This window comes from Vidua chalybeata, chromosome 4 (genome assembly GCF_026979565.1).
Source record: "Vidua chalybeata isolate OUT-0048 chromosome 4, bVidCha1 merged haplotype, whole genome shotgun sequence".
NCBI classification, from domain to species: domain Eukaryota; kingdom Metazoa; phylum Chordata; class Aves; order Passeriformes; family Viduidae; genus Vidua; species Vidua chalybeata.
The window spans coordinates 39239443-39260924 of NC_071533.1; the positions used below are offsets into that span (position 1 = coordinate 39239443).

Below are 21482 nucleotides of genomic sequence, written 5' to 3' on the forward strand. Positions count from 1 at the left end.
TTTGCTGCCATGCTATAGATTAACACATCAGCATAATGTCAGGAGGAAAAACACAGAAAATATGAGCCACGTGCTATTAAAACAGACTGAGCAAAGAGCTTGGTTGGCGTCAGGCTGCCCCAGCAGACTGGTGCTGGAGGAACCGCCCATGCTTTCCGCCTCGGGCACCAGCTGCCTCTGCTCTGCCTATGTGGCCTTAGCCATGCTTTTCCACTCCTCTGCATGCGAGGTGGCCGGGGACATGCCTAACAGGATGCAGCCCAGAGCCCAGTACCACAGTCCTGGTCTGCCCTGGCCTGTGGCAAACAAGAAGCCATTTTTTCAAATGGGTTTTCACTCAAACAGCAGGGTGGGGCAGGGGGGTTGTCTACTTCTGACACAGTATATCAGAGGAAACAGTTGTGGCCTCCAGCACTGACAGGCACAGCACAGGGTACCCTGGAAACAAGGTGAAAATGAACTCTGGGAACATGAACTACTTTGCCATGGCTTTCTGTGGTGCCTACTTAAAGTGGCAGTGAGAGCAGGTCATTTTGTCAAGATGCCTGTGCCATTTTTGTGTGCTATTTGTTTTGGTGATAAAAGAGGAAGGATGACAAATAAAAGTTTTTACTGGTTATCCTGAGCAGGGGAAAGGGCACATTTTCACCTGCTTGTCTGTTAGTGGTCAGTGTGGTGCCTTCCAGCCCATCCCACTCCTCCCTGCCCTGTGTCAGCCTCACGTACAGCTACAGGGAACAGTATGGGGAAACAAGAGCCTGAAGTGATTTGGCTTCATGACAACCTTCCTTGCCCCCTGAACTTCCTTACCCCCTAGTGATAGATCAGACAGCTGATGTTGGAGGGCTACCAGAAGAAAAGCACCTCTCAGAAAGAATGCAAAGCACTGTGACTTCTGGGATCCCCTGGGATGATGGTTGCCCAAGAAGTAAGCCTTACTACTGTTTATTTCTCTTCACTTCAGGTAATCAAGAGCTTTGTTTAGCTTCTTCTCCAAGAAAACCACAAAACTACCTACAGCTTTAACTTCTCTGAGTCATTCCCGCTGAAGGGAGTACTCAAGAGCAGTCCAGTGCAGTGGCCAGTCACTCAGGCAAAAGGGGTGACAGTGTGCTCATATAGACATACTTCACACATGCTCCCCCTTTGCTTGTTTGCCAGCATCCAGATGGGCTTATCTGGGCTAGAGGAAAAGCTGTGCCATCAGAGGATGTGTAAAACAGCAGGACAAGCAGGATCCCCTTGGCTGGAGGCAGGGAGGTCTCTCCACAGGCAGGAGATGGCCCCTGGAGTCCAGAGTCATTTACAAAAGAAGGAGAAAAGGAAAATGAGGGCTCTTGAGGTTTTCAGCTTCTCCTGGCAGCATGAACTGTTGCTTTCTAGAACTGGTGATATTGATTAAAAACATATTGACTTCAGGATGTCCATAGAAAGATAAAAGCATTTTTACAGAGCACTAAATAGGAGCCTCCACACTGGGGCATATTTCAGGGAAAAGAAAAGTATGATTTCACTCAAGTCTATGATCAGGGCCTTGACAGAGAGCAGAAGAATGTCAAATGACAGACTGTCTTCAATACTGGAATTGAAAGATGTGATTATAAATCTCAGTACTGTGGAGAAGAGCAGTAAAGCCACAAAGTCAAGGTAAGAGAAATAGGATGCAGATGTGGCATAGTGAATTCAAAGCAGGATAAACATCCTATCTGCAACATCCAGATCCCACTGAAATCCTACTGAAGTCTGCTTTGACTTGCAGTAAGAGATAATGAGGACAGAAATCAAGGGAATTTGTCTCAGAGACCTCTGAGCACTCAGATGGAAAAATCAGATCAGATACCCCAGGACTGAGGGCTGTTCTAGCTCCTGTCCTCAGATAAAAGATTCCTGCCATGGCTGAGACCAGCTCCAGCCATAAGCAATATGTTAGGATTTCCCAACTTGAGCACATAGCTGGTGAGAGAATGTAATGCTGATCCTGATGTCCAGATATGACCATGCCTTCCTATAGGGAAGGACGTCATCCATGGTGCTTAGACAGGGATGGGACCCTACCTGTAAGAAAATCTGATGTAGATAAGGCTTTGCTTGAGAAGTTGTAGCTTGTTGATGGAGAAACACCCAAAGCTGGGAAACAGACATCATGAGAATATTTCTTTACCCAGAGCAGTGGTTGGGTTGTAAAACAGCTTCTCTGTGGGAGCAAACTCCCCAGGGGTGACTCAGGAGTCAGCAAGATGAGAACCAGACACTCGTAGTTTCTGAACAATGGGCAAAATTGAGACTTTAATTTGTGTCTTCCAGGTAAGGATTTCAACCTCCAGCATAGCCTTACTAATGAATAAGATACAGTAATGAAAAGCCAGGACTCATGAGATCAAAAGTATGAAAGCCAAGATGGACAATTTGCAGTGGCACAACAAAAAAAGTAAGGGCAACTGTAGGCAGCAAACTGTCTGCAGCACAGGGCATGCTTGCTGCAGGCAGCCTGTCAGAGGCCAGACTTTGGCACCTAATTATAAATATTCTCAAGTTAGCTTAAATAACTACTGTCAGAATAAAGGCCTGTTTCTTTGTTAGATCATGATACAAGCCCAAATCCCTCAGTTCTTAAGCACTAATGTCAAAAGTTAAAGCTGAACTCCCTGTAACCTCTGGGCTATAAAGGATGCCAAATGCCAAATATTTTTTTAGTTTTAAAATTACATTTTATGCTAGACCTGGATAGTTTACTTTGTAGGTATACTAAGTTCAAGCTAATGTTTTAAGTCTCTTTGTGCTCCATGTAGAACTCTAGCAGAAAGATCAAACATAAAATATTTGTTTGTTCTTGGAAAGTAGGCACTGGAATATTTATTTGCCAGATATTTTAACCTCTCAAATTACCCCTCATTTAATGGGAAAATCTGAAACCCAAATACTTTGCTGAATAGGTCTACATTTGACTAGCACTAGATGGCTGTAAGATTTTGCAAGATTGTTAGACTTTAATCTCATACTTTCATCTTTTAAGGCTGATGCTCAAGCAAGATCATAAACCAGCAGGAACTGCTGTGCAAGGCACTGGGGGACATGCAGAATACCAAGTTGTTTTCTTGGAGGAGCCACTGGCATATGAAGGGATGTGTTGAGTTCAAGTGCTGAGGAACATGTTAGTGTCACAACACAGCAGGATTATTTTATTTGGCTGATTGTAGTTTTGTATTTTTATACTAAATAAACAAAATAATCTTGATCAGCCTGCTTAGCTTGCCAAGTTTTCATCCCCACTCACACCATTACATGTTAACACCAGTTTCTTGAACAGCAGTAACCTTCACCACAGTCCCCCACCATATGAGAAATGACCACACATTATAGATGAAGTAGAATATACAGAATCCAGGTGCTTAGGGGTGACTATCTGGTTTTGCTGTCTAGCAAACTTAACTTCTCTGATTTCAACAGAGAAATGCATTGCACAAGGTCTCCTCAATGAGATAAAAATTCCTGTGTTACAGAACACCAATGTTCAGACAAGCAGTCTTGGGCTAATTAAGTAGTAATGTTGCAGAGATGTGAGTTATAAATGTTGGGGAAATAGTGGTGGTGGAGATGAGTTGATATCCAAGCAAAACTCATAGTCTTTGGAAGGGTTGAAGACTAGTTTCAGTCCAAGAAAATGACACCCTCCCCTTGAGCTGGACAGTCCTGTGCTCAGGCTGACACATCATGGGGTGAGGGAGGAGGTGATCTTGTGTCACATGCAGCCACTGGCTGGTGCAGGCTTCCCAGTGTTTCTTGACCTGAGCTCCTACGTATCTTTCAGTGACAGAGGTTCCCTGTGGAGTGAGTTTAAGCCCACTGGTGAACTGTTTATTTTTTCTTAATTGCCTTTATGACCGCTAGGAAGTAACTCATAACCTCTGTGGCTCTGCAGGGTTCAGGTCAAAATTGTTATTCCAACCCACACTAGCTATATGAAGCATGCTTTTCCTTAGGGGCCTCTTTTGGGAGCTTATTTGAAGTGGAATTTGCATCCTCTCCTTCCCACCTCCGGTGTGCAGTAGTGCAGCCTCTCCTGCTGGGCAGCACCTGGCTGATATAGGGGGCTGACATCAGGCAGTGCTGACTGGATTCAGTCCTGTTGGAGACATATCCCCCCTGCTGCTGGCCCCCCAGCCCTTTTCTTCTCAGCTATGAACGTCCACTGCAGCAGTTCAGGTATCTGTGTAAAGTGGGCAAGAGAGAGCTGCAATTACTGCCCAAGAGAAACCATTAAGAGAAGGTGCTCTTGGAGGTCTGGGTAGTGATCATAGAACACTGGGTTAAGAGAGGTGCTAAGCAAAACACTTGAAAGGTTCTCCCAGTGATTAAACACTCCTGTTCACCCTCTGTAAGAACATAAAGTTCTAAGATGGCTGGAGTGTGTGCTGTTTGTGTTTTCCAGTCTGGGTGCACTTCCTTCCTGTGAATTTGTCCCACCTATGCTTTTAGCAGTCAGGGTCTCCAGGGAAAAGGCCTTGCACACCCGAACAGTGCTATGGTGCAAAGAGCCACCCTCTTTGTTCACTCTAGTTACACTTCATGAAAGCACAGCCTGTTGCCCAAGGACACCACTGTCAGGGAGCATTCACAGAGCAGTGCTGACAATTATGTACCAAGCCCATGCAGCTCCTTGCAAGGAAACTGGGAGCCACTGAGGGGTCTCCACTAGTTCCACTAAATTTCTTCTTCTCCAAGAGATATTCTTCAAATAGAAAAGTTATTGATATGACCTGTGACTGCAGTAGTGAAGGACAGAGTAAGAGATAATGGAGAGGTGTTCTGTAAATGTCATAGTTGCCTGACTTGAGGCACTTCAAAGAACATTAAACAGCCCCTGGGTGTCAATCAGGATGGTCACTGTCCCACTGTGATGTACTCCTTATTCAGCACGTGAATATTTTCAGTAAGGCAAGTCTCATACCAGATAGTTAGGTTAGAGGAAAACTTTGTCTCAAGAAACAGTGAAAGATCTCTGATTTTCTCCAGGAAAGCTGGAGTTTCTGGCTTTGACATGCTCTGTAGCTAACAAGTGTGTGACTTTATTATATACATCTGTGCATGGCTGACAGCAAGAGCAACCTACTTCTTATGTCTTGAATTCCTCGTGGATGAACCACTGCATACCACAAGGTCACAGAAATAACTGACTTGACATAAAGTATCATCCAGGAAGGTCTGAAGGAGCAGCAGATGCCTTGCCTAATGCACACCTCCTTGCAGAAGCATTTGTGAGAATGCACAAAGAAACTGATAATAAACTCCTGCAGCCAAGGACTTCTACCAAGGTAAAACCTGTCAGCTCAGAAGGCTGATAGGTTGCCAGAGGTTTTCTGTGGAAGTCAGCAGTGGGCATAGCACAACCTGTGACGTTTTTATCTTGGGTTTGGTGGGCAGAAGAAGAAGAAGAAGAACCTTAGACCTGCAGAATTAAAACTACAGACTGGCACAAACCCTCTTCTTCAAAGAACTGCAAGCAGCTCAAGGATTTTATGTCTGGATGTGGCCTGCATTCTTCTCTAATGACAGAAAAGAAACAACTAAACTAGTCAGGCTGTATTGGCCAAAGTGTTCAACTACTACTTTGTGTGAAGGAGAACAGGAACTGAAAAGGAATTACAAGCTGTCAATGAGCCATGTTATGATTTCTTTTCTTTCTTTCAGAAGACAAAGGACAAGTTTTCCTCTTAGATTTTCTAGTTCACTGGGGAAAAGAGAAATTATGTTTTATTTTAGCAGCTGTTGTTATTGCATGTGCTCATGGACCTAAGAGCACAGATAGAGTTGCACTGCCAGGAAGGCTGGTGTATCTGACAAGACAGATTGAGCTATTGGTGTGAGCCCAGAGAATTTTCTTTCATTTCTATTGTTAAGTTTGTGATTTCTGTAGGAGTGGGGAAAAAAAAATTCAAGGACACTGAAGGCAGTTTTTGCCAAGAGGATTTCTTGAACAATCTAAGTGGTTGAGGATCTTTTCTCAAACAATTTTGGATCAATGTTCAATTTGAGTTGAGGAATTTTCTTTATGCATGCTTCTTCCTAAACCCTGTCTCACAGCTAACTAGTGAGGACTGTTGTCCCCAGACACCAGCTCAGGCTCTGTTAGCTTTTGTAAGAGCATTTGTATCAAAATATTGTTGTGCTGGAGTCTCCACGGCCATCTGGGGCTTTGTGCAGACAGGGTGCTTACAAATGAATGTGAACCAAAGCAAATCAACATTGCTTGGCATGAATGAAATGTATTGCTAGGATCTGTCTCTGCCAAGCTAGAGACTGTTTGGCTCCAGTCCCACTCTTCAGGGGGATTGTCTGTCAAAACACAAGTTGGTATTATACAGCATCGTGGTTAGATGGCTCACTAGTCCTTTAACCCCTCTCAGGCCTTACTCTTATCTGTTGAGTGGAAACCTGTAAATTCCAATTCTTAAGGCAGACTTCAAGCTCTGGTACCTTGCACCAATTGTCGCTCATGCCACTGTCAGCTCAGACAGAGCTTTCTCTTAAGGGGCTGTTAAATAAAAGGTTGCAACCCTTTTGAAAGGAAGGTGTTATTTCATAATGCCTTAAAATGTTAAGAAGACATATTTTGTACCATCTCATGATGGAAGCCTGGCTTCTTGGTCTAACCACCTCAAAAACCTGGTCATCCTTTCAAGGTGAGAGTCCATCTCAGACACTTTACTGTCTCTCCTTTATTATCCCATTCCTTCATGGGCAGCAGCTGCTGTTGCTGCTGAGCCCCGCTGGTAAGCCCAGAGGCCATACATTAGAGGACAAGCCAAGGCATCAATGTCAGTGACCTCATGGGTCTGCCAAGAGGTGCATAATAATATTTCCCTCCCCATTTCTGAACATGTTTCTGAGTTCATTCAATTTAAGTATGGACATAATAAATTACCACAGTGGCTTGGCCAAGATGTGACATTACAGGTGGCTCCAAGCCCATAACATGGTTTTTGCTATAGTGAAAATCCACAGTGAGCACTAGTAGAAATGCTGTCTCAACACAAGTTCTGCAGGGCTACCTCTCATCCTGGAAGTCCAGCGCGGGGCAGCAGAAGCAGGATGTGCATATTCACCTCAGGAGGCAGATGAAGTGGCAGACCCACGGGCTGAGACCCTGTGGAGTCTGGAGATGGCTGAGAAGAGTGGTGGCTCTGCATAGGTGTGGCACGCAGCACGTGCCATCCCTCAGGCAGGCAGCTGCCCACAGCACTGCCCAGGCTGTCACGTCCCCAGCAGGCTGGTGTGCAGCTGCAGCTCGTCCCTGCGGGCAGGGCAGTGGCAGCCTTGCACGGGCTGGGACGCTCTCAGAGCACAGAGCAACTGCCCGGGTCACGCAGCCCCGTGGCTCTCCCTCGCACGGCAGGATTTGTGTGTTTTCCTTCAATGTTCAGCTAGAGCATGCCAGTACTGCCTGGCTCTCCCAGGCAATGTCTGCTCAGAGGACCAGGACCTTTTATCATCCCAGGGGACCACGGTCCAGATTTCCCTCTCGTGGGCAGGAAGCTTTATGGATGGCCCCCGGGCTCAGCTGTCTCTGACACAAGGTGCGGCACAGCTGTGTGACCCCAGGTTGGTTTTTGCTGAGAAAACTGCTACTGCACTGTGAGAAAATAAATTAACTACAGCCAAGCAAGATAAGGAAAGTCAAAACATGGAACTGAAGTTGTCAAGATGATGATAGCTAGCAATGCAAGGCTTCCAAAGTAAATGTTTGTGAAGAGGGATAAAGCCCTGAATGGCTAGGTCCCTATGTTGCTTTAAAGATCCCTGAGCTGGACTTAGAAATGCTTCAAGTTCTTGCCTCAGGTTTAACTGATGTGAGGGTATGTCCCAAGTGCTGGACTCCAAGGGGCACATGAAAATAAAGGGGGGGAAAAGGGGCAAAAAAGTGGCTGGGCACATGACAGAGAGGGAGATGTCCATGAAGAGTGCATTTAGTCCACTGATAGGGAGGATGTGTGAGGAATTTTACTGAGAAGGTAAAAAAAGCACAGGCAGCTGAAGGGCCTGTGCAGTTCTGCTTGGCTGCACTCCTACTCCATCCTCTTCCACCTTCTTGGAATGACTACCTCCTATAGAAAGTCCCAGCACCCCTTCTCTGACAGGGCATCTTCTTTCTTGAGCTGGAAGACCTGTGGTTAGAAGGGCACGGACAGAATGTCTCCAGCCATATCCTGGGAGCGGTGACCTGCAGGCAGCAGCTTTGGCTCATAGGCACCACCACCCAGTGCAACATTGTGCAGAAGGCAAGCCAGGACATGAGGGGGGTTTGCAAGGGGCTAAATAAGTGTTTGGGGCAAATGGGGCTGAAAGCTGTCTTGCTGAGCCTGCACCAGCCCAGTATTTGCCAAGAGGCAACTGGTGTGCTGGATGTGCAATGGGGAGCTTTGTAAGGAGTAAGGAGAAGTTCAGATGCCCACACTGGGGTGGTGGCCAGCTATTGCAACCTTCCCCAGGTGGGAACATCAGCAAAGGGCATTTCCCACAGACAATGTTATGAATGCTATGAAATTCTTCTATTTGGAAAAAAAAAAAAAAAAAGAAAGTAAAGTGCAGTTATGGTGTGCAACAGGTGCTGGCATTGCATTAGAGGTATTGTTAGGTTTTTTTAAGAAGAAGAACCTGGTGGTAACTAAAATGTGAACACTTTTTTTGTTTTTAATATGAAATTAGGCACTATCCAGCACTGAATATCTAAATAATATCAACAGCCAGAAAATAAATATATCGTTATCTAGCTGAAGCTAGATTTTTCTGCTGGTGCATCAGGAGCTAGATTAGTCCCAGGGCAGCACAGAGGAAACCGAGAGGACAGGGACCTTTGCAGGGGCTCGCATCCAAGGTAGAGAGAGGAGAGCCTGCTCAGCTGGAGCTCTGCAGTACCGCCATGCCATCGAAATGCTGGACCTCAACTCACACATACCGCACTTCCCAGCTGGGGAGATGCTTTGTCTTAATCTCACTCTGAGTTCGATCAGAAGCCGCTGCCGGAGAGATGCGAAGCAAGCCCGCGTTCGCGCTGCTGGAGATGTGAGGCTGTGTTTCAAAGGCTGCAGCCCCTCTCTGCGAGACCCCTGCGAGTCGCAGTCCCGGCGCGGAGCTGGGCTGGGCTGGGCTGGGCTGGGCTGGGCGGCCAGCGGGCTCCGCTCCGTGCGGCGGTGGGAGCGCGCCGGGCGCCGCGGCCCCTCCTCGCCGGGGCCAGCGGGCAGCGTGCCCGCACTGCCTCGGGAGCGTCTGCGGAGCGTCCTGAGAGGCTCCAGTTACTTTTATACTGGGTGTTCCCCATCGCTGCGAAGCATTTTTCCGGCAGCTGGGAAGGACCAAGCTCATCCCTCAGCTCGAGGTTAATCATCTGCTTGCAATTAACCTGTGACCTGCCACGCCCGCGGCGCGGGGCAGCGCTGTAGCTTTAACGCGGGCGCTGGAAGCGGGAGGGGGACGGCAGTGCCAGGTCCCGGAGCTGCCGCAGATCCCTCGCCGCCGCCTGCCATGGAGAGCCGCAGCCTCCTCGCCGCCCTCCTGGCTGCTGTCCTCACCGCCCTCCTGCCGCTTCCCGCCGCCTCCTCGGCCCACCGCAAGCTCCTGGTGTTCCTGCTCGACGGCTTTCGCTTCGATTACATTGATGACAGCGAGCTGGAGGGTCTGCCGGGCTTTCGGGACATTGTGAACATGGGGGTGAAGGTGGATTACATGACCCCAGACTTCCCCAGCCTCTCTTACCCAAATTACTACACACTGATGACGGGTGAGTACTTGTGTTTCTGTGCTGTGATGCTCCTCAGAGCTGCCAGCTCCCCGTGCCAAGGTGGAAGGCAGCTCCCTGTGACTTTTTCTTCCAAAGAAGATATAAAAATAACCCAAGTCGTGCTTTTAGCTGGAAGTTTAAAAGCACTGTGGTATAACAGCCCAGAGTTGTTTCTCTGAATTGTGCTCCAAATTTGGAAATGCCACCTGCAGCTAATTTTTTCAGTTCCATTTTGCTTATCCAAGGTGTAGCTGGGTCCCTACCTGCTGCCACCTCAGCATCATGGCCAGCTTGCCTGGTGCAAGCACCAATGGGGCTACTGCATACATCTAGAACATAGAAACAACTGGGACTGCATGGAAAATGAATACAGAGACTGCTCAGGGGCTTTAATAAAAATGCATGTCAACTGAGCGTGGCTAAACTAAGAACTTATTTTCAGTCAGCAGGTCTGTTTTGGCAAGTTCCACATTAAATTTCTTTTTAAACTTAGTAGATTTTCTGTTTTCTTAACTTTGCTACAAGTCTTCATATCTGTAATAATTCAAAATAGCCAAATGGAAAAACAGTCAGGATTTTTGTTTTTCCTCCCCTGCAGTTTTTCAGAATGTCCAGGGAACGCTTTCAGAAAATTGAGAGGAAAGTCATAGATTTCATGATGCTGATTTGCTTTTAATCTTCTGAGGAGGACACTTGATTACCGTGACACTAGGAAGGTGCAGAGAGTAGAGCTGCACCAATTCTTTCAGAGACAGACATTAAGGAAACAAAAGTTAAATTAAAAAAAAAACCCAACAAAACAGTTTTGGGTTTTTTTTTTTCCTGGAGTTTCTAGTTGGATTTCTCTCTGGAGTTATTCAATAAGCAGGAGTTTCCAACCAATGAGGAGGAGTAAGAAAATCTATCCTCTCCTAAGATATGTGGCATCTTCCACTATTCTTGGAACAATGCAGTGCCCAGTGATTCATATACTGCTTGCTGGGAAAGCAAATAGATGCCATTGTAAGACAAAAATCTGACATCAGTTGTGCCTAGCTTGTTTTGAAACTGCTTAACCCCTTCTTCCCTGTCTCTCAAGGGAAACACTTTTTTCTTGCTCATCTCTGATTGAAGAGTATAAAACCATCACAGGGTTAGTTTCCATTCTTTTTCATTATTTGGTGCAAATATATGAATACAGAATAAATGTCATGACAGAAAACAGAGGTGTTCTACTCCAGGCCATGTTCTTTAGGTGTACATAGGCAAACTGACCTAACACTTCATAGGTGCAAAAAATCTTTGGATGGAGCTGTTAAGGAGAGAAGAAAAGTGAGTGACATTTCACTCCTAACCACATTTAGTCATCATTTCTATTAAGTGTGTATGCATGAAGTGAAGTCTATTATCAGCCTTTTGAAGAGTTTTGAAAACCTCCTACTTTGTACTCACAAAGAAGGGGTTTTTTTAAGAGATGAAAAAACCACTACTGGACTTTCCATATTTTTAGTAGAAACCTGCACCTCAGTCTGAAGCAATAGATAGTATGTGAGACCAAACTCAATCTTCTTGCAAGCCTCCCAGACTTTATGGTAAGGATATCAATGCAAATACAGTTTAATTGCAAATAGCAATTCACCTCCCTAACACATGAGTCACAGTAGTGTTAAGTAGGTCAGGAACCAATTGAGGACTAAGTTTAGGTGATGAACATTGCCCAGAGGAATATCCAAGACTGTCCTTGAGCCCTTGGGGTGTTAGTGAGCCCCATGACTGTGTCTTGGCCTGACAGCAGGGTAAATCCCATAGCTGCACTGTTCTTACCCTTTGGGGCCATGGTGCCATTTCCACTGAAAGGAGGTTTTATGGGGTATTTGGGTTAGGAGTGCAGAGCATGCGGCAGATGTAGTGTTAAGCAGTGTTCGGTCTGCATCCATTAGATTTGCAAAGCTGGGACAGGTTTTGGAGAAAATTCAGCATGGCAGGGTGACACAAGCATAGTGACCTGCTCAGGGAGTGGCAAGCTACTGTTTCCCTGCTGCTGTATGGTCATGGGGAAGCTTTCATCACATCTCACCAGCCATGCAGCCCCTCTGCTGCAGGCAGACACAACTGTAACTGCTTTTATTTCTGTTTCTGACTGGGATGTCTGGTAGTTAAATGCTGCCATAATTTCTTCTGAGAAATCAGGAATAAATTATTCTTCATGTCTTGTCCTACACTGCTGTTTCAGGAGCTGCTAAGAAAGTCACATTTTAACTTTGAAAACATTGCATTTGTCTTTGTAGTATATTGAAGTCTTTCAGCTACATCAGTTTAAGAAAGTGCACATTCCCACCCCTGGCTTGTTCATGATATCCCACTTTGGTTTTTTTGTTTGTTTTGATAAATACTCCTGTCCCTTCTTTCTCTGCTCATTCACAAGGCCTTATGGCTCTGTGTCCATTCAGGAGCATTCATGGCTGCCAGGTCTTGGACAACATGTGCATAAAGTGTTGTAGTTTGTGTGTGTCTGACTTGCCTCCATTCTTGTGAGCAAAGCCTTTCCTTTCTGCCTACTGCCTTTCACCTCACATCCATGCAACTTTCATGACTCCACAGCGGTTGAGTTGTTACCAAATGAGAGAGGTTCTCTCTCGTTTTTGTGGCTTTGGAGGAGGACAGTGGACTCTGCCCCACAAATACCATCACCGTTGGGACAGGTCAGTCTCCTCAGACATGAACTCACCTCCTCCTCCTGCCCAGACCTGCCGGCAGAGGTTATGGAGATCAGCAGCATTGCCCCAGTGCTTCTCAGTGCAGATGCCAAGTAGTGCAACCGTAATGTTGACCAAAAGCCACAGATCTAACAGCAGCTAACTAACATATGCTAATGAGAACCACACCCCTTTCTGCTGAGACTGGTGCTGGGTCAAGCACTGACACAGCTGGATGAACAGGGTCCAGCCTGGTGAAATTTTGGAAGGAAAACATGGGAGGGAGGTGAACTTGCTTGTGGTCATGCAGTGCTGCAGGGCTATGGCAGAGATCTTCATGGATCCCCCTCCTGCAGCTGTTAATCTGTGAAAAGATAGTTGTTGGAGCTTCCCCAAGACACACAGAAAGCCTCAGCCCCAAAGCCCAGAGCCTGCTTAGAGGTCTTTTCCTTTCCTGTCGCAACTATGAGAAAGAAAACCAGGGCATAGAAAAGTGTAAAATCACTAAATAATTCAGAGTTTGGGATAAAGCTCCAGTATTCCTGCAAGCCAGGGCGTGGCATCAGGACCTGCTATTTGCTTGAAGAAGCACCAAACAAAAGCCGAATCAGGGCTGGTGCAAAGGGATATCACTGACAAGCAACCGGAGAAGCTTTTGTTTTTGTTACAAAAATCTGGTGCTGTGCAAGGTAGCTCAAGGATGTGCTAGCTTAAAATCCAACTCTTTGAAAAGCAGTCTTCTCTAGCAACTTCCATTATGCCTTGTTTCTTAGCATTGGCTTCAACTGTGGCAGAAAGACTCGTTTTTAGGTGGTTGGGTTTCTTTCTGAGCTGCTAGAATGAATCCTACCCGGTGTCCTGGCTCTCCATGGTGCAGTTACAATATTGCAATTGTTGACCTGAAAAAAATGAAATGGAGAATTAGGTAAAAGGAGATGTTGCAGCTGTGACACAGCTTTTGCAGGTCTCTTTGTGGGCTTGGCAAGGGAGGTGAGGAGGAGTCCAAATATGTCTATTCTAAAAGGCTCCCTTAATCATACCATGTGCTGTTTGTTTTGGAAAGGAAGGAATTAAGACCACAAGCTATCTTGGGTTGTTATCCTGTGGGGAGTTTTTAATTTTTCCCTTTCCCTGCTGAGAGAGCTCTGCAGGGAGCTCTCATGCCAAGTTCAGTGGAAAGTCTCAGGTCTCCCCTGTAAGCACTGCAAGCAGGAGTTACTGCTTCGGAGCACTTCGTGCCATCTGTCAAGAAAAGCTGCTCATGCTCTGGTTGGGTCTCCCTTACCTGACAACCTGCAGGTGTTGGAGGGGTGATGAAGGACTCCCTGCAGCCCAGCTCTCCTGAAGTCTCCCCCAGCTGAGAGCACTCAGGGGCACCTCACATTTCCAGCCAGCAGAAACATGAACAGAGACTATCATATCTGAGATAGAAATCCAGAAAGGATTTCTTTTCCAAGATCGTAACTAGAAATGAAGTCTTTCTGGCAGGTCTTCCTTGTGGATGTGCCAGCTGCCTGGTCAGCTGTGCAGCCCCACATCCAAGAGTCATATTTGACTTGGCCTCCATGGGAAGCAAAGGGACCCCCTGATTGCAGAGATGGGTGGGGAACTGCTTGGAGAGGAGCCAGCAAGGAGCCTCCATGCACCTCTTTGGAGGACTCTGATCTTAAATAAGTGGCAGAGGGGCTGTGAGGTCCCCTGAAGCTTGAGGAGTGGAGGAAGAGGTAGACAGGAGGACGTTGCAGTCTCCTGCACCCAGAGTGAGGGCTGTGGCCTTTGCAGGGGTGCCCAGACTCACTGTAACAGAGTGATGACACATTTGGGCGTTGTCTAAACAACGGTGTCGTGGTGAGTGGTGGTTTCTCAGCCACTGCAGCTCATCCCTACAGATGCCATCACCTCTTCCTCTGCATAGCAGTAGGGAGTTGGGGTGACATGGCAGAGCTCCCACAGATCGGTGACATCAAGGTCCACTCTGCCAGACTGAAGATTTCACCCATCTTCTATGTTTCAACAATCTTGCCTTCACTCCTCACTCTTGATTTTGGCATACTTAACTGCTGAGGGGGTTTGGTGGATGATGCCAAAGTCCAAGAAACAGTCTACATCTGTTCCCCCCTGAGCACAGCAAATCAATATACACTGCACCCCATTTATTCCATGTTTTCTAGGAGAAAATACCTTCTGGGCTCCCAACCCTGGAATCTCCTGGAGTCTGGCTGATGTGCACACGTACTTGTATATTTACTATTTACTGTGAGAGGTTTCTTGATTAAAAGCACAGCAGCTCCAGGCTCCTTCCACTCAGTACCTGAAGGAAGCCCAGCCTGGTGATGGTTCTGGTGGATGCCTCTTTTCTGCTGCACAGTTAGTGGCATCCTGACTCCAGCCTTGTCCAGAAAAGGACGCGGACAATTTCTGTTCAGCAGTTAAGCAAGTTCTTAACTCTTTAAGCGATACCTGCATGTATTCTGAGGCATAAAAAGTGGAAGGATAGGAGTACAACAGGGAAGTTTATTACATACACACAAACTAAAACTATATCTCTCTACAAGCTTAAAAAAAATCCTGAAGGGCCCAAAGCGCACAAGGGAAAATGACTTTTTCTAGTTGGTCCTCTCAAACAGCTACAGATGCCAGAAGCAGCAGAGATTTAAAAGATTCTGTTTGTGACATAAGGCTCTGAAATCAAGCCTCTTCCTTTTCTTGAATTCATTAGCTTTCCATTTCTAAAACTCTGTGTTGGGCAGCAAAGGAGCATGAGCTGTGGTAACACTGTTAACTGGCAGAGAAAGGGTACTATCCCAGCAAGAGCACGCTGGAAAAGATAGTGGGAACCAGAAGGATTTTCTTTTTCACATTCTTCCTCTCACTTTGTTTACTCACCACCTGCAGAAAGGCTGCAAAGCCAAGCATCAAGATTTTTCTCTTTCACACACAAAATATTGCAAAAATCTGTGTTTGCTTTCTACCAGTTAAAAAATTGGAAACACTTCTAAAATGTAGAACAGAAAGTTTTTTCTAACACAAAGTTCACAACACTACAAATTAAAATACAGAGTTTTTTTCCTCCTTAATAGCTACAATCTCACAGCTCACAACTAGTGTACCTACTACCAGCTGTTAGGTAAATAGACATTCACGTATCAAGGTATTTCTTAGCCCAGAGCTGAAGTCACTGCCAGAGACTCATACTCTATCTAATAATGCAGGCAGCAGCTTTGTCTGTTGTTCTGCCCAGTGCTTGGAGCTTCAGTGCCCTCAAGCCACACCCAGCTCTGGGGGTTCAGGGGTCCCAGAGTGGTCCCTGAGCCTGCCACAATTCAGGAGAACAAACAACAGCTCAGAGTCCTGGATCTCCAGGGACACAAGACCTGACTTTCCACACAAGAAAGCATCTGCAAAGCCTCAGCTGGGTGATTTATTAGCAATTTTTGTGCACCCAAACCCGTCCCCATGATGAAAGCATTGAATTAAGAGTTTCAAGCTCTTACTAAATGAATTCCCTTTAGGGAAAAAAAATAATGCTGTGTATAGCAGAGATTTTTCTGAGTTTTTTGATGTGATCCTACTTGAATTGCAAAGTCTTGCCTGACACAGACTAAGGTGTTCATGCTTTGGCTTTGTCTAATATTAGAGGTCATAAAAATTTGGAAAGACTTTGCCAGCAAACTCCTTTGGAATATGAATTGTCCATGCACATCATGCAAGTATTGGTTTTACTTGGGGGTCTGCAGATGGCAGGGCCACTTTGCCAGGCCAGCATTCCCCTGAGACTTCTCATGAACTCTGGCCTTCTCCAGGCTGCTTAGGGTTTAGCACATGGGTTTCGTTTTTACCCTGTGGTCTTTCTCATCAGAGCAGAGCAGGTGAGACCCATCAGGTGAACAGTAGAGCAGTGCGTATATCAAGCTTAGTTCCTGGGGACAGTAACCACTATATCTGCTCCAGAACAGGAATATGATGCTGGTGACTTTTAAGTCCTGCTTTCTTCATTGTTATGGGAGGGAGCATGAGCAGAGCATTTCCCAAGGCAAGTTGTCTTGCTGTTTGCATGGAGGAACTTAACTATTCCCAAGACTGTATAGACCTGTGGCAGCCCGTGCTTGCATCTGCCCCCCCGACTCTTGTCACTTTCCAGAGAGTGGGGACATTGTGGTGGGACATGAGAGGAAAGGTCTCACGATAGTGACAAGGCATGTGTATAATTTTGCATAGTGCTTTAAGCTAAATGCATGTACTGATATTCACCATCAGATTATGGTACCTTTGCTGCATTGGCTAATACGCACACTGTGGGTTCTCTGATAAATCTGATTTGCTCAGTGCAGAGATGGCAAATGCCCCAGGAGCACACACACTGGTTTTCGGATCTCACACGCAGCCAGGGCAGGGTGCTCAGCACTCAGCGTTACTGTGCTGCTGCTGTGGGTGGCCCAGTGGCTGTGGGTTCTGCTGGCCTTTTAAATTTCGTCTTTGTTTTGCAGAGATTCATTTGAAGGCTGACGAAAGTGCCTGGAGACATGGGAATGTGCTTTAGACAAATGCTGTATGAAGTGTAGTGTCCAAGTAAGCTGTAGCATGCAGACTTGCAAATGCTTTTGCTGGCTCTCCTCCAGAAGGATACAGCAGTTATCATATTCTTGGGAACTATACTCTCTTTGTTTTCCTCTGTTGCTTGAAGAAGGAGTAATTTTTACTACAATTACAGTGAGTTTAAATAGTGACATCTGTATGCCGAAATTGCTTTCTGTCCTGTTTCTATTTTTGAAACTCTTAAGATAATGTTTGATTACAGAGGAAAGCTGCAGTAATGGAAGAAATAATAAATTCTGAATGTTATGGTGACTATCTAACACCATGTTGCTATTTTGATAATGATTCAAAAGAAGTATACTAAAGGTAATTTTCTTAGGCTGGAGAAAACAAGTGAAAACAGGATATAAAGAAAAAGGGTTGGACCCAAAAGAAACTTGAGAAATGGCCTTAATTCTGTGTACGAGAATCCTGGGGGGAGGGGGCAGGGGCAGGAATTCCAGTTATTCCAGGGCTTTTCAATCTAGTGAGCAAGGATCAGAATAGCCATGGTTGAAGATTAACAAAGGTCAAAAATAAAATTAGACATCGTGTATACTTTTGAACATTATTAACTGATGACAAATCTTGGGAGGAGCAACTGAAGGAAGAGGTTAATTTCTTGATTACTGATGTCTTCCAAGGAGGTCTAGGGTCTTTTTGAGACACAGGCCTCAGGTAGGCAGACATGAATGACATTAAATGGTCATATCTTTTGATGTGTTGCTCACCTGATCTTCTTTTCTGACCCTGTGAACCAGGGATGTCTGCAATGAAAACTGATGCCTTAGCGTCTTCTAGGCCAGTTTTTCCACAGTAAAAAAAGGATTTGGAGTCCATAGAAAATCGAACTAATCTAATGTGGAGAACTGAACACTCTCCTCTGTATTAGTTCAAACAGTTAATTAAATTTCCCAACAATACTACAAAGAACAGTCTCCAACCTCTTCCTTAAAAAAGTGGACAAACAGTAGACCTTAAGTCCTCTAGGATCAGTAGCAGCTAGAGCTCATTAAGTCTATATGAAGACTACCCTATACATCATACAGATCCCTAATATGTAGGTTTCACACTGATAGAGCTTCAGCACTGACCCGTAAGTTTCCCAGGCTGGCACAAATTGCCTGCTACAGTTTATCAGGTTGATAGATGCTGAGGAATTTGTGGACTTTAGGAAGCTGAGGTTGTCCTGTAAATTGTACAGTTGTGCTTTTGATGCATTATTGAGACTTCCCTTCTATCTCTTTTGAGTCTTACAGAAAAGAGAGCACTTGGCAGTCTGAAGAGAAGCAATTACTGCCTATCCAATCCACCAGTTCTCCTATATTAAACCTGTTTGGGTTAGTATGATAAGTATTGACTGCCACAAACTGAGATCACCTTTTACCTCTGGGAAGGAAGTTTACATCTCCTCTGGGAAGGAGGAGATGTTCTGCATAATTGAAATACTTTTTAGTAAGGAAGGAGAGTTTAAAATCCATTTCAAGATCACATGCCCCCAAAGTATATAGAGTCCTCTGCTTGAAATGACATCTTTTCAGAACAAGAATACCAAGGTTATTTCAGTTCTGATCACCATGCTCAGGCTCAAAATAATAAAATCCTATTATCTAGATCCCTGCAATAACATGACTCACCAGCTAATGAGGACAGTGTCTATCACATGCTTCAGTCGTTGCTTTTTAAGATATGTAAATAAGGAACTTCCAGTACAACTTATTCTTCAACATTTCTTTTCCCATTTCTGTTAATTCATCTTCAGAATAATTATTAAAATATAGCATCTTCTCTTCTGACAATTACAAGAAGTAGAAGATTATATTAGTTATCTTCTTAGTTAATTAGTTATATTAGTTATATTATTATATCAGTTATTACATACACTAGGGTGGCATGAATTGCTTTCTAGACATGACTCTTCTTATCTGTTGATTGTGAAGGGAATACAGGGGGCTGACAAACTTCAGCAACTGACTTTTGGGTGTCTGAACTGGGGGATTTAGTAATCAAACTGGAGCACCCCAGTGAAAGGTAAGAGGGAGATTTTATGAATGGTTGCAAGGTAAGAGATCCTGGAATTCAAGACAGGACTTTTCAGCTGATTTGCTGGATGATCCAGTAGTAGCAGTGGTAGTGCTACCAGCATCCTTCTACTGAAGAACACCAGTCTGATTGTGCTGCTTTTTTCTCCACTCTCGAAGGTCGCCACTGTGAGGTCCATCAGATGACTGGAAACTACATGTGGGACCAGAAGGCAAATGTATCGTTTGATATTGGTGTGAATAAAGAAAGCCTGCTGCCTCTCTGGTGGAATGGATCAGAGCCTTTGTGGGTCACAATGATGAAAGCTAAAAAGAACGTTTCCATGTACTACTGGCCAGGTTAGTATGTGAAAAATTGCTACAATGCACCTTGACATTTGAGCACTCCATATGCTGTAGGAATGGCTCTCTAATACAGTTCTGAAATACAGATAGGAACTTTCTGTGCTTTACTAACCAGGCATAGAAACAAATTAGCTTTTCTTTGGTCATGACAATTTGCATATGCTTAGAAAGGAGAAGAGTGAAGTGTCACTAGAGGCAGCATTCCACTAAATGCTAGCTTCAGGAGGGTGCTGGCTTGAAGAATATCCCCTCCTCCATCAACTGCTTTTTCCTCTTGCCTACATGTAACTTCTACTATGCTGAGTGGTTGCTCCATGAATGGTTCATGGTCCAATGAAAGTTAAACAGTAACCACTCTCCCCCAGTGCTTCTTTGGTTTTAATCTGGAAATTAGTAGCTGAGAGCTCAAGATGATCTGCTCTGTGAGGACAAGAAAATCCAGCTGAAAGCAAAGCATCCTTGTCCTCCAGTCCTCCTTCACTGTTAATTCATCTGTAGACCCAGATGCTCTGAGTGTGAACCATTCATTTGGAGGGACTTGGCCTTTCTCTTCCTCATTTGTTAGATACTGGACCAGTGGAATGAGTAGGGATGTATAATAATGAGTCCTTTTCATCAAACAGAAGTATTGTATCCCCTTAGGCTATACATTTAGGGACTCACATGGAAATAGATGTTCCAGCTGAGCAACCAGACCAAATCCCTTGCAAAGCACCCAGATTCTCAACTGGTTTACCATCTAACTGCTACCTACCCTAAGCAGTGTGCAGGTACCCTCAATGTGCAAGCGCAGGCTGGAGGACCAGAGGGCTGGTAGAAGAGCTGTACTGAATACAGCCAGTGCCAGCAGGGCAGTGGCAGCTGACTCATGCCATGGGCTCCTGGCCAGCTTGTCTCTGTACCCCAATGCACATGTGCCTGGCCACAGCCTTTCCATGCAATGTGGCTAAGGGTGTGCTGGCAAAAAGCCCACAATTCTAAGGAATGGGAAGAAAGAGTGAACCGAGATGAAAAACATTGAAAAGCCATCCAAAGTGTTTCTACAGTACTGAAAGGCAAAAAGATCTGAGGGTGACAATATTGCCTTATGGACTCAGAGGCAGTCAGAGTTTACATCAGCCCTGAAAAAAATCTGCTTCCTACTGAAGATGTCTAAGTGATCTAACAGCAAGGCAAATAGTAGGATATAGAAATTATACAAGAATGTAGGAATTCTTCTAAAAATTTATAAAAATATCTCTTTCTGTAGACTTTTCATTTTTAACTACTATTGTAATTGCTCTCAATAGGTATAATTATGTACTGAATAGATGTAACAGCCTACAGAGAGCTGCTGAAATCCAAAAAACCAGTATCACTTCCCATTAAGTGCCTTTGGACTTTACCTAGCTCCTTCATGTTGCCCTTTGACCATTGTTTCCCAGGGAGAAAACATATTATATATCTGTATCTATATATATATCTATATCTCCTCTTCACTCTGCCTGCAATTTCTAGCTGAAAATTGCAAGGAACAAAAGACACGCCCTATCCCCAGTGCTTACACTCCCAAGTGTATGCATTGAACTCTCTTATGATACAGAGGGGGAATTTTTGCATGGATCTGGCATTTCAGCTGTGGACTGTGACATATACCTCTGTCTGTCCTTAATTATTTATCTGTGATGGCTGACCTTTGGCAAAGCTGTCAGTGCTTCAGTTCAGCAAAAGCTGAAGCACATGTTTATTTTAAGGGTACTCGTGGTCTCAAAGGACACATTGGCCATACAGGATCAGACACAGGAGGCAGAGTGAAGTATGGAGTGACTGAACTGAAATACAAGGCTGTTGGGCTGCAGTAGGACTCCAGGTATAACTGGAGTGAACAGAAGTCACTCCAAATGCAACAGCATTTGTTACGTTTTCCCTATACGATTTTTTGCCAACATTTTCTTGTTCCATAGCAAGGACAAAATCCTTTCTAAAAATTCTAGATCTATAATGTTAAAGCTGAAATTCTTAACAAGCCATTTGAATGGGGAGCAATACCAAACAAAATGAAAATAAACCCCTGAGATTTAATAACCAAGG

General features: G+C 45.0%; 1 protein-coding gene across 1 annotated transcript in view; it reads left to right on the forward strand.

The window, feature by feature from the left end:
* The first annotated feature begins 9519 nt into the window (after positions 1 to 9519).
* Positions 9520 to 21482, forward strand: part of ENPP6 (ectonucleotide pyrophosphatase/phosphodiesterase 6) — a 31447-nt gene continuing 19484 nt past the window's right edge. The window contains exons 1-2 of the mRNA XM_053941868.1: positions 9520 to 9775; positions 19227 to 19406. Of these exons, the coding sequence (XP_053797843.1) occupies positions 9520 to 9775; positions 19227 to 19406 (436 nt within the window). The remainder of the gene's footprint in view (positions 9776 to 19226; positions 19407 to 21482) is intronic.